We start from the raw sequence: 14,331 nt of genomic DNA, 5'->3' as shown, positions 1-14,331 counted from the left end.
GATTGGGTTTACTGGCAACCTTAAATTGCGCACTATGTGAACATGAGCATGAACAGTTCTTTCTCTACATCTGTATCTGATCCAATGTCAGTTAGCATTGGCTCAAACCACACTGTGGGCATCAGGTTAGGATGATATCAACTACAAGGGATGGTTCGCAGTAAATAAGACTTCCGATTTTAAGAATAGAAAGATTTCAGATTTCAGATCGGTAAAACCTACTGACTGACCTTAACAACAATTAGTTTATGCAGTTTTGTTACACCACAAGTGTTCACCAGATGTTTTGATTGTTCAGGAAATTGCTCTTTTCTTGCTGACATATGCAAAGTTGTAAAGTATGAACTAAATCATTACTGTAGACCTTTGCTCAGACTCTAAAAGATGTGGACTGCAAACCCTGGTTCTTGTTGAATGTTAAATGTAACCATTGCAGGAAATCGGTGAAGTTACTTTAGGGCATTTATATTTAGGGATGATGATGCTTTTGTGTTTCATGTTACTCAGCATACATACAGTTAGAGTGCATAACATGGCACCATTTAGAGGAAAAACCTAGACTGTAGGGGAATCAGAAAAACAAATGTATCCAGTCATTCTACTGACATGTAGTTTTTTTTTTGTTTTTTTTGTTTTTTAGCATTTGATGATTGTTAAAAAGTTTCACCTCATAAAATCCAATTTTAGCATTAAAAAAAGTCAAGCTAAACCACCTGTGGACTAGAGTGGATGAGAGGTTGGAGTACTAAGTTATGCGCTCACACTAAAAAGGTTAGTAAGGTCTAATAAACAGACATATCTGACAATAAATGCTCAGTAACAGACTAATAATATAGAAGCATTTTACTAACAAAAAAACTGGAGCACAGGCTACTTACGTATTATTGGCCAGATTATCCTATCAGATATTCTCCAAGAGGCACCGACAGCATAAACAGATGAAATATATTGTTCTGTGAGGACAAGGTGGCAACTACAGCTGCCTGTGTCAAGATTAAAAAACAAAAATTTAACTTTAGTAAGTTAAAGTGAATGAATAATTTAAAAAAAAAGCTTCCTGTGCAGTTATGAAGGAGACATTTAAATATAGAGAGGTAAAATGCTTTTGTAATAGGCTATAAATAGGATTTTTCTGCTGTTAAGCTGTGCTTTTTGACATACAAGTCTATGGGGTATGGCCTGCTCAAGTGGCCACTTGAGGGACTGCAGTTTTTGTCACTCGTGGGTTAGTTTCCCTTTTAAGCCCTCAAGAATGTTGCTTGGATTTAATTGACAGCAATATATGAGGCTCTGAATCATACACATGCTTTAATATTTATTTTTATTGCAAGAATCGTTGTTTCTCTGCTGCAGGACCGCTGTTTCGCAGCCCATGTGAGTTGCTGCCAGTGGGGACGGGACACCCAGTGCAAGCCATGCTGAAGAGCTTCACTATCCTGTCAGGGTGTGCAAGCAGGGGCACCACCAGCTTGCCTGAGGAGGTCCACATCATCAACCTGAGAGGACATGCTCATGAGGGACCAGACAACTCTCCAGTAAAAGTGAGTCATCCTTAGTCAAAGAACCTGAAACTTAAATTGTCTTAAGTTAACCTGTAAATGCTTTAATGTTGATCAAAATTTAGTAGGCAGAGAAAGTATATTCATAGATTTATTTATATTAATTTTTCAATTTAGCAAGAATTTCAAATTAGAAGTGACCTGCCATAAGCTGGATGAAGATTGTAAGACCTGCTGTGGTTGATATTTCCACTGCCCTAGTTTTCTCAGTTCTGATAATGGCTGCAGTTATTTTCCATTTTACTTCAAGGAGACTTCTTGGCAAAAGTGAACGCCTTTTGTATTTTATTGATTCCACTCATTAAACAAAAAACAAAAACAGTGTCAGACATTATGATCAGGTGAGCTTTCAAAGAAACACCTTTTTAGCGTGAGTAATTAACAAAGTGATAAGTAATTTAAGCACCTGGTATTTTCCCACCATTTGCCTCATTTAAACTGTCAGCACATCTACCGATAGTGTTCCTGTATTTGATGTTAATTGTAAAACCGCTCCCTATCTTCGGGTGTTAAACGGCACATCTCGTGGCTGGAGTCCCAATCATCAGCAATAGTTTGGAGATGAATCACAGGCCCACGTCCTTCAAAACACCGGTGTCTAGGTTTTAAACCTTCATCCCCCTCTGTTAGAGAAGTGTGAAAAGCAGCATGTATAGACTTGTCATTGCAGTTGTGTTGCTGATGTAAGCATTAGTGTTGCCAAGGCCAAATGTACAGAAGCACAGTGTGTGTGTGGGTATGCTTCATCAGCACATAAATAAAGAAATGTTATTTGGGTGGCTGAGAGGGAAACATTTAAATAGCTGTGAAATGGAAACTTATGCATATCTTGACACTTTGTGTCTTATTAAAGACGTTTTAGTCATCGCTGTCGGTGGACACTTCACATTGGTCGTGAACTACTCACGAGACGAGAGCTGCGTACGTCACACACACGATAAAAGGAATGACTCGGCCAATAACAAAGCTTAAACTGAACTAAAACAACTGAAGCCTCACCTTTAAGGAAAAATGTAATGTAATATTAAACCTAAAATGGTGCAATGTCGAAAGAATTTATGTTCCTTTATAGTGACTAGCAGAGTTTACATTGCGAGTCTTGAAGATAAACATTATTATCCAGTTGATAAGTTACCGAGTCAGTATTTATGGAAAAAATGATGGACTTCAGTATTACACGTGCACGTGGCCTTCACAGTCAGAAACTACACTGGATCACTGTAATTGTAATAATTTGAACCCCAAATACCAGGGATTACCATAAGCGCGATGCAAATTGTAGCTGCTCTTATTTATGAATTTCTGTGGAATCATTTAGTAGATTTTTTTGGATGTGTCCTGCAAAGTTTGAAGGCTTTGCTCCGTTTCATCTACTTCCCGATTTACTGTGTCAGGGTGGATTATGATTACATGCAGATAGATATTGTATTCACACAGAACAAACTGAACTGGGTTTTGTCTTCACCTGCTGAAAGTTATGATTGTTGGCCTTAGCACATTCCTCACCTTAAGGTAATTCCCAGACCAACTGATTGGCGTTTTAATAGACAGAGTGCAAGTCAAAGTATGCCTAGTATGGATTTAAGACTCACATGACAAAGAGCGTTCCTGTTTTAAGCTTGAACAGACTTGTATGGAAAATCAAACAATCCTAACCATATTTTATCTGCTGTGAAAGTTGCTCGCAACCCACAAGACTGACTGTTTAAATCTTGTTGTCACTTGCTCTCAGGAGATCTTTCTGCACGTCGTCATCGACCAAATGATGACTCATAAATACAGTCAAACAGCAATGTCTGCTAGAACTAATTTAGCACACCTTTGGTTTCCTTATTCGATATATATCCTCATTTGATATATATCCTTATTTTCAGCTGACTTTATTTATTCTAAGTTCAAGATCAGTGAGAAGTCCATCACTAAACATCACCAGTGTTGAATTTCTACTAGCTTAACTACAGTTGGATTATTCTGTAAGTGGTGTACAAAAGTTGAATGTTATTCTAATTTGCTGTATTTAAAACTACAGCTTTATAGCACAGTAAAGGACTTAGTTACAGAGTCTGTGAAACGCATCACTTTATCTAGCTTTCGATCACCCATCACCTCCATGGTCAAGTGAGGACTAGCGCGGAGGAGGGAGAAATCCAGCTGTCTGTTCCCCTGCCTACAGCCTTGGCTACAGAAGGTCACGCCAGGTCTGGTTGAGATTAGGTGGCCCTACAGAAGCTCACTCTGTTACTGGAGGTTTCTGCTTATGATTAGATAAGATATCCTAAAGGACACCCAGACCCTCTACCCACTCTGGTCCTTGATTTTGTTTCCACCTGAGACGTGGGCACAGATTGGCCTGTTCAGATACAAGCAGCTCCTGACAGCCTTCAACAGGACCGTGTTGGAGGGCAAACAATGCGTCAGACTATGGTCTTATTGACACAATCTGCCCCTGATCTTTTGTGACTGGAGGTGGCAATAATCCAGTGAGAAAATAGAAGTGAAACAAGGGGATCTTAACATCCTAGTCTGCATTTGGGCAAGGATGTTCTTACTTAGAAGGCTGTTGGAGAAAAGACCTCATTGGTCTTCATTAATAATCCTTGACCACAGAGCGTCTAAACCCTTTACTTCTTTCAAAAAACAAGTAAAGTTGTAAAAAAAGAACTCTTTTGAGTTTTCAGCAGTAATACTGTTTGGCTTAAAAGGTGGAGCATGTAGGAAAATAGCTGTAGTCAGCTTGGCTTCCCAACAGTTACTGTGATTTCCAACACAAGACAACATCCTGGTTTTGTGGCAAAATAGAACTCCCACATGAAGCCTTCAGACCACTCTTGCAGCGTAATCAGTTTCTCCTCTGTGCATCTGCGGTTTTTGTCCAACATATTTTAGAAAATTATGGCTAAATACAGCAGCATTGTTTATTGACAGTACAGTAATTCAGATATGTTAACTGTCAGTGAAAAGACTGTAGTAGTCCTATTATAAGACTCTATTTTATGTTAAGATACTAAGGAAACTGGGACTGATGACTGAAAAGCAAGTAAGGCCTAATTTAAAGTTGGAGTTCAGTTTTAGTGTATGAATATATTTCTTGTCATTGAATTTGAAGGATTGCGCATTTATTTCACTCTAATTAATCGATCATTTCCTGAGTATGCTTTAGTGTGTTTCCTTTGCTTATTTTCTAAGCCTTCATGAAGGCGCCTGGTCAATGCATGGTACTGTAGACCTTCTCTGAGGTTTCCTCCACACCTCAGCGGATAGGGGACGAGGTTGTGACTGGGCTGCAGTACAGTCTGTATTTGGATGTTTTGAATGTGTCGTTGTGAAGCTTCAGCTTCTGGAGAACACAATGTGCCCCGGTGACTCCTAATAAGTGTCTGCTCAGCTAAGGCTTGACCAGGTAGTGGAATAAATCTGCTATTGCACATGGTGTGCATGGGCTAATATGGACAAGGGAGATTGCATGGTCAGTTTCAGACACTTTTATACACACATGTGTACAGTCGCGCAGACATGCTGCAGCTGCAGTGTGTGAGGCCTGCTTCACATCTCTTTCACGCCCATGTGTAAAAGTCATGGCTTGCAGTTTGTCTATGTTTTCAGTAAAGACATGAAAGCAATGAATTGTTTCCTGCCTGTACCAGTGAAACCATTCTTTATGGGTATTAACCAGTAGGTATGAACTGCTACTCATTGAAAGAAAAGGCACAGCTGGACCTGACTCACAATACACACTTTGGCTTCTGGCCAATCTCACACTAAAGCCGAGCTATTAAGTGCAACAGAACACCTCAGTAGTGACTGTGCAAAGTGCTTCGTCTGGATAACGTGACATTTGCAGGGATTGCTTTGACTGTACAATAACAACCAGAGGTTGACAGTATGCTAATCACTCATTTAGGAAGACTGAAGCTAGAAATGCATACAATGATCTGATTTTGAATGATCTGCGAACTTTGCGTTCAAAGTGATAAAAGTATACCTATCTGTGCTCCAAGTTTCAGTTTGAATTATCATTTTTGATTACTGACACATCCAAAAGAAGAACAGACTCTCACTGGCATTTATTAAAAGCACTCTTGATTTATATTACAAGTGACAAAAGCTGTTTTTATATCAACATAAAATCCTCTGGTTTGAAGGAGACTCTTCAATCATTAGACTGCCATAGCATATACAACCAAGTCAAGGCAGTTTTTTGTACCAGCCAAAAATGACAAATCTTGCACAAACATGCCAAGAATGTGTAACTCTGTTGTTGACTGGAAGACATCCAAGAAGAGTTGGTAAATTAGTGAGCCTGTCGTCTGGTCAGTCTGTAACTTTGGTACAGATTAAAAGTTCACGTTTGTGACGGCTTTCATATCTCTCAGCGCCCTGCCACCATGATGTAGAAATTTGTAGGTTTTGATAAAATGTCAGAACTTTTGTGCTTTGAGTGGCCAAGAGATTTTCTCTGCACATTCTTGGTCATATCAGGATACACTATTACTAATTTACGAACCTATTATTTTCATCTAGGAAACACTCTACCCATTATGCTATCGACTCATAAGTGTGTTTCTGCTTACGTTTGCAGATTAGCAGTAACCATGTTAGCATGGTTACTGTGATCATGTTTGCAGCTGGGTAGAAATTTGCTTCCAGGAGATTTAGTTTTTTGTTCATTATTATTTAAACAATTTAAAATTACAGAGTAATCAGTGGTTCATCGCTCCAGTTTGGTAAAGAGTCATTTATTTATATTTCAGCAACTTGAACCATTTGCCAATAATTTCTTTTTAAATGTTACCCCACACAATGGGTGCTGAGCAGTGCCAGGCCACATTGGGTAAAATATGTGCGATGGTTTAACTGAGCTACTCTGCAATTTCAAAGTAACATTTTTGATCTGGATTTGAAATCTAAGCCACCCCCCCAAACTCTGTTTTTTTAATTCAGTGTTTGTCTTTAACAGTAGGCTTTGTTTCATAGACTCTTAACTATCCTCTTTCAAAATATGACCACTTATGATACTGGCTTGACTGGAATTCTTTTTTTTTTTTTTTTGTTTTAATTTTTTTTTTACTTGTAACGTGTTATTCACATTTGTCTGAAATAGAGATAGATGATTTCTTCAGCTTCAGTGGCCCTGCTCAAAGTAACAGAAAACCCTTTCCTCTCTTTTACCCATGTGGGCCTCCGAGGACAGAGAGACAGGCCAAATTGGAAAGTCAGTATTCTTGGATAGGTCAAAAGTGACTTTTGGCTGGGCTTCAATTGCTAGTAAAGCTGCAATGCCAGGTTGAGCTTGTGTGTTTCAGAAGGAAATGATTTCCTCAAATAATGTCAGAATGATTTTCACATTTTCACAAAATTGAATTACATTTTATAAAAACAGCCCAATCTTGCAGAGTAAGACAAGAGTTAGTGAGAGCGACCTGTGGACTGCTGCTCATATTTCCTCCGAGCTTGAAAGCCCTTTGGGTTTTTGAGGCAAAATAGCTTTTCGTGGCTTGACTATTAACCTGGAGGTGTTGGTGTTTTGCCACCTAAGCTCTAAAAAAAAAAAGAGTGACCTCATCTCAAAGTGTTCTTTTCTTCTCTATTTGCTCTGGTTTTAAGATGTAGGTATCAAGTTTAAACAATCTTCCACATGTTTTTTCTGTCACGTGTAGAGGTAGCCTTTTGTACTCTGCCTAACAAGCCACTGCTGCATGCGCATGAATGCACACGAGCCCAACATTACTGTAAACACTTTGTTCCCAAGTGGAGCCAAAATAAGCAATTCCAAAAAAAGGAGTCTTGTCAGGGCATAAGGTTGGGTGATAGGGTAGAAAATAAATAAAAGGGGTCAGTGATATCTCAAATCACCCATCTTTTTCTAATCAGTTTACCCTAGGCAAACATCAAACACAGCCACTGGCTCTGAATCAGGGAGAGGTAGAGCAGATGATTGCTTTATCAGCTGGAATTTGCTGATATCTTAGACTGTGAGTGACTAGCTGGAAGAACTTACCAGGCAGAAACGTAACAGTGTCAGATATGACTTTAGCTAGCACACAAGACAAACCGAACACATACAGTAAACCTGTTTAGGTCTTTCTTTTTTTTAATTGAAGCTTACTTTGGAACTTAGTAATAACCTTTATTTTTAAAAAAGTAGCGGCACTTATACATCACGTTAAAGTACAACAACATTTTTGGAAATGGACTGGTTCTTCTATAGCGCTTTTCTACTCCACTTGAGCATTTAAAGTGCTTTAAACAGGATGCCTCATTCAACAAAAACTGTATTTTCTCTAATGGCCACTTAAGGCTGGGTCCACAAACAGCAATTTTGAAATTTGGGGGCGGGGTTTACAGATACATGACCTTATAGGTACCTGTGGCCAGGAGCTGTCTGCTAGGCTTCACCTCAGCTAATTCGAGTCACTGAACCATGTTTGTGGGGTTGGTGCCTTTTATACCATTTTTATTGGCATTCTCTGACAAATAATAGGGCTCGAGCTCGCTTTTCTAGAAGACACACTGGTAACTGTGGTGTTGGCCTATATAGACTATGCATGTTAATGCCATTCTTTGTTGATCCCATTATTTATTACTGATTGTACACAGATTTGTAGTTTAACGCTACTGTACATAGTAACTTTTATGTCTGAATGAAGTGTAGAAACAGAGTAGAAAAAACGCGGGACTCAGGTGTACAAATGCTCCATTGCACGAGTCATACGTTACTATTTTTAACTGTCAGAAAAGTAGGCCAGTAATGATAAAATTCATTGACCAGTCTCAACTGGAATCAGTTGCAGATTCCCTTACAAGTGCTTTTGCTTTTTAGCAGTTGGGAGGATCCTGTTAAAAAGGAATTAACATTTCTTTTTTTTGGTAAATGGAAATTGCCCAAAAAGGAACATAGTCCAAACAAAACACAGGACGCGATATACAGCTAAATATGCTTTTGATTTCACTGCATCTCTAATCTAGTGTTTTTTTCTTCCTGACCCTGTGCTCCCCTCTCCCCACCTTCAGTGCTGTGTTATTTACTTCAACATGTCCTGCTTTTGTGTCATATCACTAAAAGATTGCTATCCAGGCGTCCTGTCTCACTTCAGCGTCTTTTCAGGGTTTTTTTTTCCCTCTTTGGAGCTTTGCATTTAGCTGAGTACAGACTGATTATCATCACATTTAGGAGGAAGGCTCCAGGTAGCATCACCATCTCTCTCAAATATGTGGGTGGCGCTGATAAGAGCGGTCAACAGGTTTTGGTCCGCTTCTCCTTTATCTCTGAGCTTCTTTGCCTGAGCTTCCCTTCTCTCTGTACACCCTCAGTGATCCGGAAAGAACCAAGATCCAGACTGACAAGACACATGCACATACGCACACATCAGATAACACAGTATGATTGGTTCCAGGCAGTTCTCGGAGTTTGTTGTCTATGTTTTCAACTATAAAAATGTTGTGGTATGGGGTTTAGCCACAGTTTGTGTATGTCGTTGTTGTTGTTTTTTTTGTATATACTCTTGGATTTTAGTGATGATGGTTCATGTCATGTGATACATGCTGTGCTTTCTTTCTGTTTTTCTGAAGCTGATTATTATTTCCTGGGTGGGAGAGTGTGTTCCCAGATTAGTCTTACTTTTCAGATAATTAAAGGATGTTTTGGGTTTTTTTCAGAATCACTAGGGTTCATCAGGCATTTAATTAGCTCTGTCAATAAAGGAAACTCCCTTTTCCTGCAAGGACACTGAGCCGCAGTGATAGTGTGCTCTAACTGCAGGGTGCAGGTTTACACGGCTATGCAAAATATTTGATGGTGAAAGTATTTCATTACAATGTTGATGCACAGCCTTTATAAAGCACTCTTGAAACATTGTGTAATTAAGTTGGCTTGAAAGGTCCTGGAATTGCAAATGCATGCTCAAAGCAGGACAAACAAATCACCCTTTACCGTTTCAGTGTCACAGGCATCAGTAGGATCTAAATCTAACCATGTGGCTTTGCTATACAACAAAAGCTTGTCTGTGATTTGTGTTTTGTTTTTTTTCGGTTTTGTTGTAGTTGGCGCTGTGTTTGTTGTTGGAGCTGATTTAGAGCTTAAAGTTGATGCTGTGTTGTTTTTTTCCTCACATTTCCATTGTTTACACATGCTACCACCACTAATGGTATGCTGCGTGACGGCTTATCCTGCTACAGCTGTCGTCCCTTGTGTGGAGTTTAATTTCAGTAACGTGATAGTCCGAGACAAGCCTCCATCCGTGGCTGCTGGCAAATGCCCCCCTTAACTGTAATGGACCCTGCACCCCTAAATCCTTGTGCCAGGCTCCTGATAATCAATCAGCCGTGCCGTGGCCTCCTGTCCCGAGCACACCCTGCAGGGTTCTCCGAAGGTAGCTGCCTCCATCAAGGACAACTCAGCGCAACCTGATCCTTACAAACACCACAAGAGGTACTTTGATGCCTGGTGCTTTTGCACCTCTTCTTTCCACACCCTGGCTGCTTGACAAGGTCTGTTGCTATGCCCACTAGCCTTACCAGACCTCACGAACACAACTCTGTGGGCAGAGATGCACACCAGCTGCTGCTGAGTCCTCATCATTGCTTACATTGTGCAACCCAGAAAGGGTTTAGATTTTTATTAATGCTGTTTTCTCATTAAACTTGGAAAAAAAAAAGATAATAATCACCACAGTTTTCACCCTTTCCGACCCCTTAGCGCCTCTTGGCACTTCCTCTTCTTGGAGCTCTGTTTATGCCTGCGTTTGCAGGTGACTCACGTCTTCTGGAAAAGTTTCTGTCTGGGTTTAAAATTCCTCATCTTTTACAACTCTCCCCGACTCTCGTTTTCTTTCTACCTCCTTCTTCCATCTATTTAAGCCAGGCTCTTAGAGCCAAGCCAGGTATGATTATATCTTGGTTGTTGTTATCCTCAAAGGAGCAATACAGTCGCTTTTTCCAGTGTCTGGATTAAGTGTGGGGGGGAGCAAATATGAAAAAAAGGGGAAAAATAGTGAGACAGAGAGAGCGATGAATCTCTGATCTGTTTATTTGGATCACCATCCAGATTGCCTCATAGATAAGTGTTTAGTAATTTCTTCCATTTCCTTGTCTCATAGGGACGTTTTAACGATTTTTGCAACACTTTCATGGACCACATAACTGAACATTCTGGTTTGCATTACTCTCCTTGAGGGCTTACATCTGTTGAGGAATGATAATTGGACTTTGATGCTGACTCTGTTTGTTCTGCTAGTATCTCTTGTTAAATGACTTCATGAATCATCACAGTGACACATCGTTGTACTTCAGAAAATGACAGTCAGACTTTCCTTCTGTGCTGAGGTATATGTTAGTCTAGAATGCTGCATGGCTTCAAAAATACATCAGATTACAATGAATTCTTGTTTTAGTGACAAATGGATCAAATGGAAACAGAAAAAAGAGAAATGCCAAAAAAAAAAAAAGCCTGTTCATTAACTGCATACTTCTCGATAAAGAAGATATCATTTGGCACAGTTATTATAGTCTACATGATAATGAAACAAAAGTCAACCTTTGGTATAAGTGGCAGCTTTGTCCAACATGAGGAAGCACATTGAAAAACAAATCTTTACTCGTTGAAATAAATTGTAAATCTTTGTATGTTTTTGGCACCTTGGGGGACTCTTCCTCGAAGTTGGCTTTGAGGATGTGCTTCGAGTGCGATCACAGTCTTATCTTGTTTGTGTGTGAAAGTATTCCGATAAAATGGTGCGGTTGCTTCTTGTTTATGCTTTCCCAAGATTCCTGTAATGTTTCCTCGGCAAACACTTCCAGTTTCACTGTAAAAAAATTACCAAATCAAGCTTTTAATTTAATAATACAGAAGTTTTGCATATATTAAGACATTCAAAAGTGAAAAGTGTTTTCATATATTGCACAGTTGCTGTAGCTTGTTTTTCAAGCTCCAATGACTGTATTTAAATGTAGTTGTATGTAAGTTCCTTGGAAACCATCCCTTTAGTGCTTGAAATCTGTAAGCTTAGTCTGAATATTATTGAATACAACGTGATGTTCTTTTTGTGAATCAGTGGCCACTTAGGGAGTCAGAGAGGAGGATAATGCTGTAGGGGTGGGCCAAGAAAACAACCTGCTCAATGCTTCATATCACAACCTACTCGACCACCCCAAATTTATGACAGCATACAGCATAGTCAACAGTTACTGCTGATAAATTACTTTACCTACCATTGATGTTCTGCTCTATTTATGTTAGAGCAGGTCTGAAAATGTGATAGCAGAAATTTATTTGTTTTTTTTTACTTTGCTTCTTCTTGCTGGTTAGGTGAAGGCACACAATGCTACTTGGTCGCTAAAACCGTGCTAAAACCAGCTTGGTTGAGGCTGCATGTTGAAAAATTAGGCTTAAATGTGGCACGGAGGCGCTTTTACCAGTACTGAGCTTTGAAACGACAAGCTGGAAGGGAAGATGTGTCGCAGATGTGCCATAAAGGCCAGCAGTTTTGACAAAACTCCAGTGTTTGACACCCCGGGAATAAGCATGGACCGTAAAATATCAACTTGGCAAGAGCAAATGTAAAACAATATTAAAGGGATAAAGGATATTGTACTCTGTTCAGTATTTAGTCTGGTTCAGAACCTATAACAAACTGTTTACTTTTTCCATTAATAAATCCATCTAAATGAGTACTGCAGTGTTTGCAAATACGTTTTGTAGTGACTGAAAACATATGAGTGTAGCAGAAAATGTTAACGGTTTCAATTATAGCGTGTAGATCTCTGTCTCGATAATACGCACTCCATAACCACATCTGAGCAACTTAATGCTCAGCCTGTTTTTCACTAATTCAAGCACTGCTAATAATAACCTGTCAACTTGCTTTTTAATCACCATCACTCTGTTTTCAGCTCATTTGTTCTGTTATTGAAGTACAAAAGCTATATTTTGAGTTCAAAAGCAAAAGCTGATCTTGTGCTGAGCTGTGAATAATTAACTTACTGTGGTGTTGTTTAGATCCTAAAATATGAGTCCTTGTGGGTTCAGTTAGTGATTTACAGCTTTTTACTGCTGACACACAGAATGGAGCTGATTTGATTAGTCTGTGAATACAGAGAGGAGGAAGTTTAAAGATGAGTGTCAGACAGACCTCTGAACCCCCCGAGAGTGTCAGTTCTCATCAGTGACAACAATAGAGAATTTTAACAGTTTGTTAGTAAGTTGGTGTTTTTCAGTTTGAGTACAATTTAAAGAAAATGATGGAAAGCCAGACCCTTGCCTGAGATGATTTTGGGTTAAGTCTCGCACTTTGAACCACCTGACTCACTTTGGCGTAAGTGAAGGCTAACACTAGAAACGAGAAACATCAGTTAAGGTCCCAAAACACACACGTTTGTTTTCGCCATCTCACTAACAGACTGTGAAAATCTATTTTAATGGGAGTCTGAAAAAAAGGCATAGTTGCAAGCTGTAGAGATGGTTACAGGGACCCGCCACTTACTATTTTTTTCCCCGTGAACAAAGACTCCACTGTGTGAAAGTTAAGAGCCCTCTGAGGATACATATCAGAGCTAAGCAAGTGCCTTTTAGGGAGAACACAGCACGCCGTCTTTGTAAGTTTATCAGCAAAGTGAGTACATAAACAACCACAAAGCTAGATAACGTAGAACAATTTACATCATAACAGAGCTGGATTTTCACCAGACTAGTAGCAGTTGCCTGATATTAATGCTTATACAAAACGGAACATGAGAATATCAAAGCTTTGACATTTGCCCAGTTCAGCTGTGTGAAATCAGATCATGTTATGTACTCTGACTGATCTCGTAGGATTTGTGTTTTTTACTCTTCTCACTTCCTCAATATACTTGTGGTAACAGGGCGCTAATTTCTCTCTTTCTTTTTCCCCTTTTCCCCTCCCTTTTTTTTTGCTCTTGCCAGGTTGACTTACATCTGAAGCCCATCCAGTCAATGCTGCACCACCAGAAGCCCCTGGTCTTCGTGCTCAGCTCCCCCCAACCATTGATCTGGAATGTCAAAACAGAGAACCTGGCTCTGCGCATCCAACATACCTTTTATGTGAGTCCAGAACACAAAAAATCCTTTAAGTCCTGCTTCCTAAAACTGTGTATTCATTTCCTCACAGGCTAAACCGCATTACCGTTTCAGTAGCCTTTTCTATGAGTAACATATTTGAAGCGATGTAAATTTGCGGAGGAGGCCGTTCTGCACTTCAAAGGGAGGTTTCCAATGTTTTGGGGGCACATCTGGTCAACGCGCATGTGCAGTCATAGCTTGTGTAGAGCCGTGCATAATGTTTCATCTGGTGCAGTGGATTCTTTAGTCGTAATATAATTTTGGAAGTATTTAGCGGAAGTTTGACTCACATTATCTTATACAGGATGCAGCTGTAAGAGGTTGTTTTTACGCTCATAAATGGGCCAAAATGTATTTATCTAACACAATCTGCTTCGTCAGCTTTATTCATGCTCGACATCCACCGAGTCGTGTCCCCCACCCTTCTTTACACAGTCCTGTTGATAGCTTGGCTGCTGTTCATATGACACTGGGTGTATCCATGTATCACAAAAAACTCCTCAGCGGTGAAGGTGTGGTACCAAAAACTGTAGCACTAAAGCTTCACCAACTTTATCCTTTCGTCTACTGATTTTGTTGAAATTGTCGTACAAGTTGGTTTGCAAGCAAGTATATAATATTGATAAATCCTGTGTTTTTCTTTCTACAAATGTAACTTTTATTTGTTACAAGATCTCTTCCTCTTGCTTTGCAGACTGA

The 14,331-nt window shown here is 39.6% G+C and overlaps 1 protein-coding gene across 2 annotated transcripts in view; it reads left to right on the top strand.

Moving 5' to 3' along the window:
* tgfbr3 (transforming growth factor, beta receptor III) overlaps nucleotides 1-14,331 on the top strand; it is a 66,088-nt gene that overhangs the window by 24,607 nt on the left and 27,150 nt on the right. For both annotated transcript variants that reach the window (XM_086281758.1, XM_086281757.1), the window contains exons 3-4: nucleotides 1,354-1,541; nucleotides 13,477-13,614. In XM_086281758.1, the coding sequence (XP_086137884.1) occupies nucleotides 1,354-1,541; nucleotides 13,477-13,614 (326 nt within the window). The remainder of the gene's footprint in view (nucleotides 1-1,353; nucleotides 1,542-13,476; nucleotides 13,615-14,331) is intronic.

Source organism: Aulonocara sp. 'chitande type north' Nkhata Bay, linkage group LG23 (genome assembly GCF_057382095.1).
Source record: "Aulonocara sp. 'chitande type north' Nkhata Bay isolate Kocher_YH1m ecotype deep benthic linkage group LG23, A_spYH_male_GT1.1, whole genome shotgun sequence".
NCBI lineage: Eukaryota > Metazoa > Chordata > Actinopteri > Cichliformes > Cichlidae > Aulonocara > Aulonocara sp. 'chitande type north' Nkhata Bay.
The sequence above is the reverse complement of the archived record's forward strand: the minus strand, read 5'-3'. Positions and strand labels throughout refer to the sequence as shown.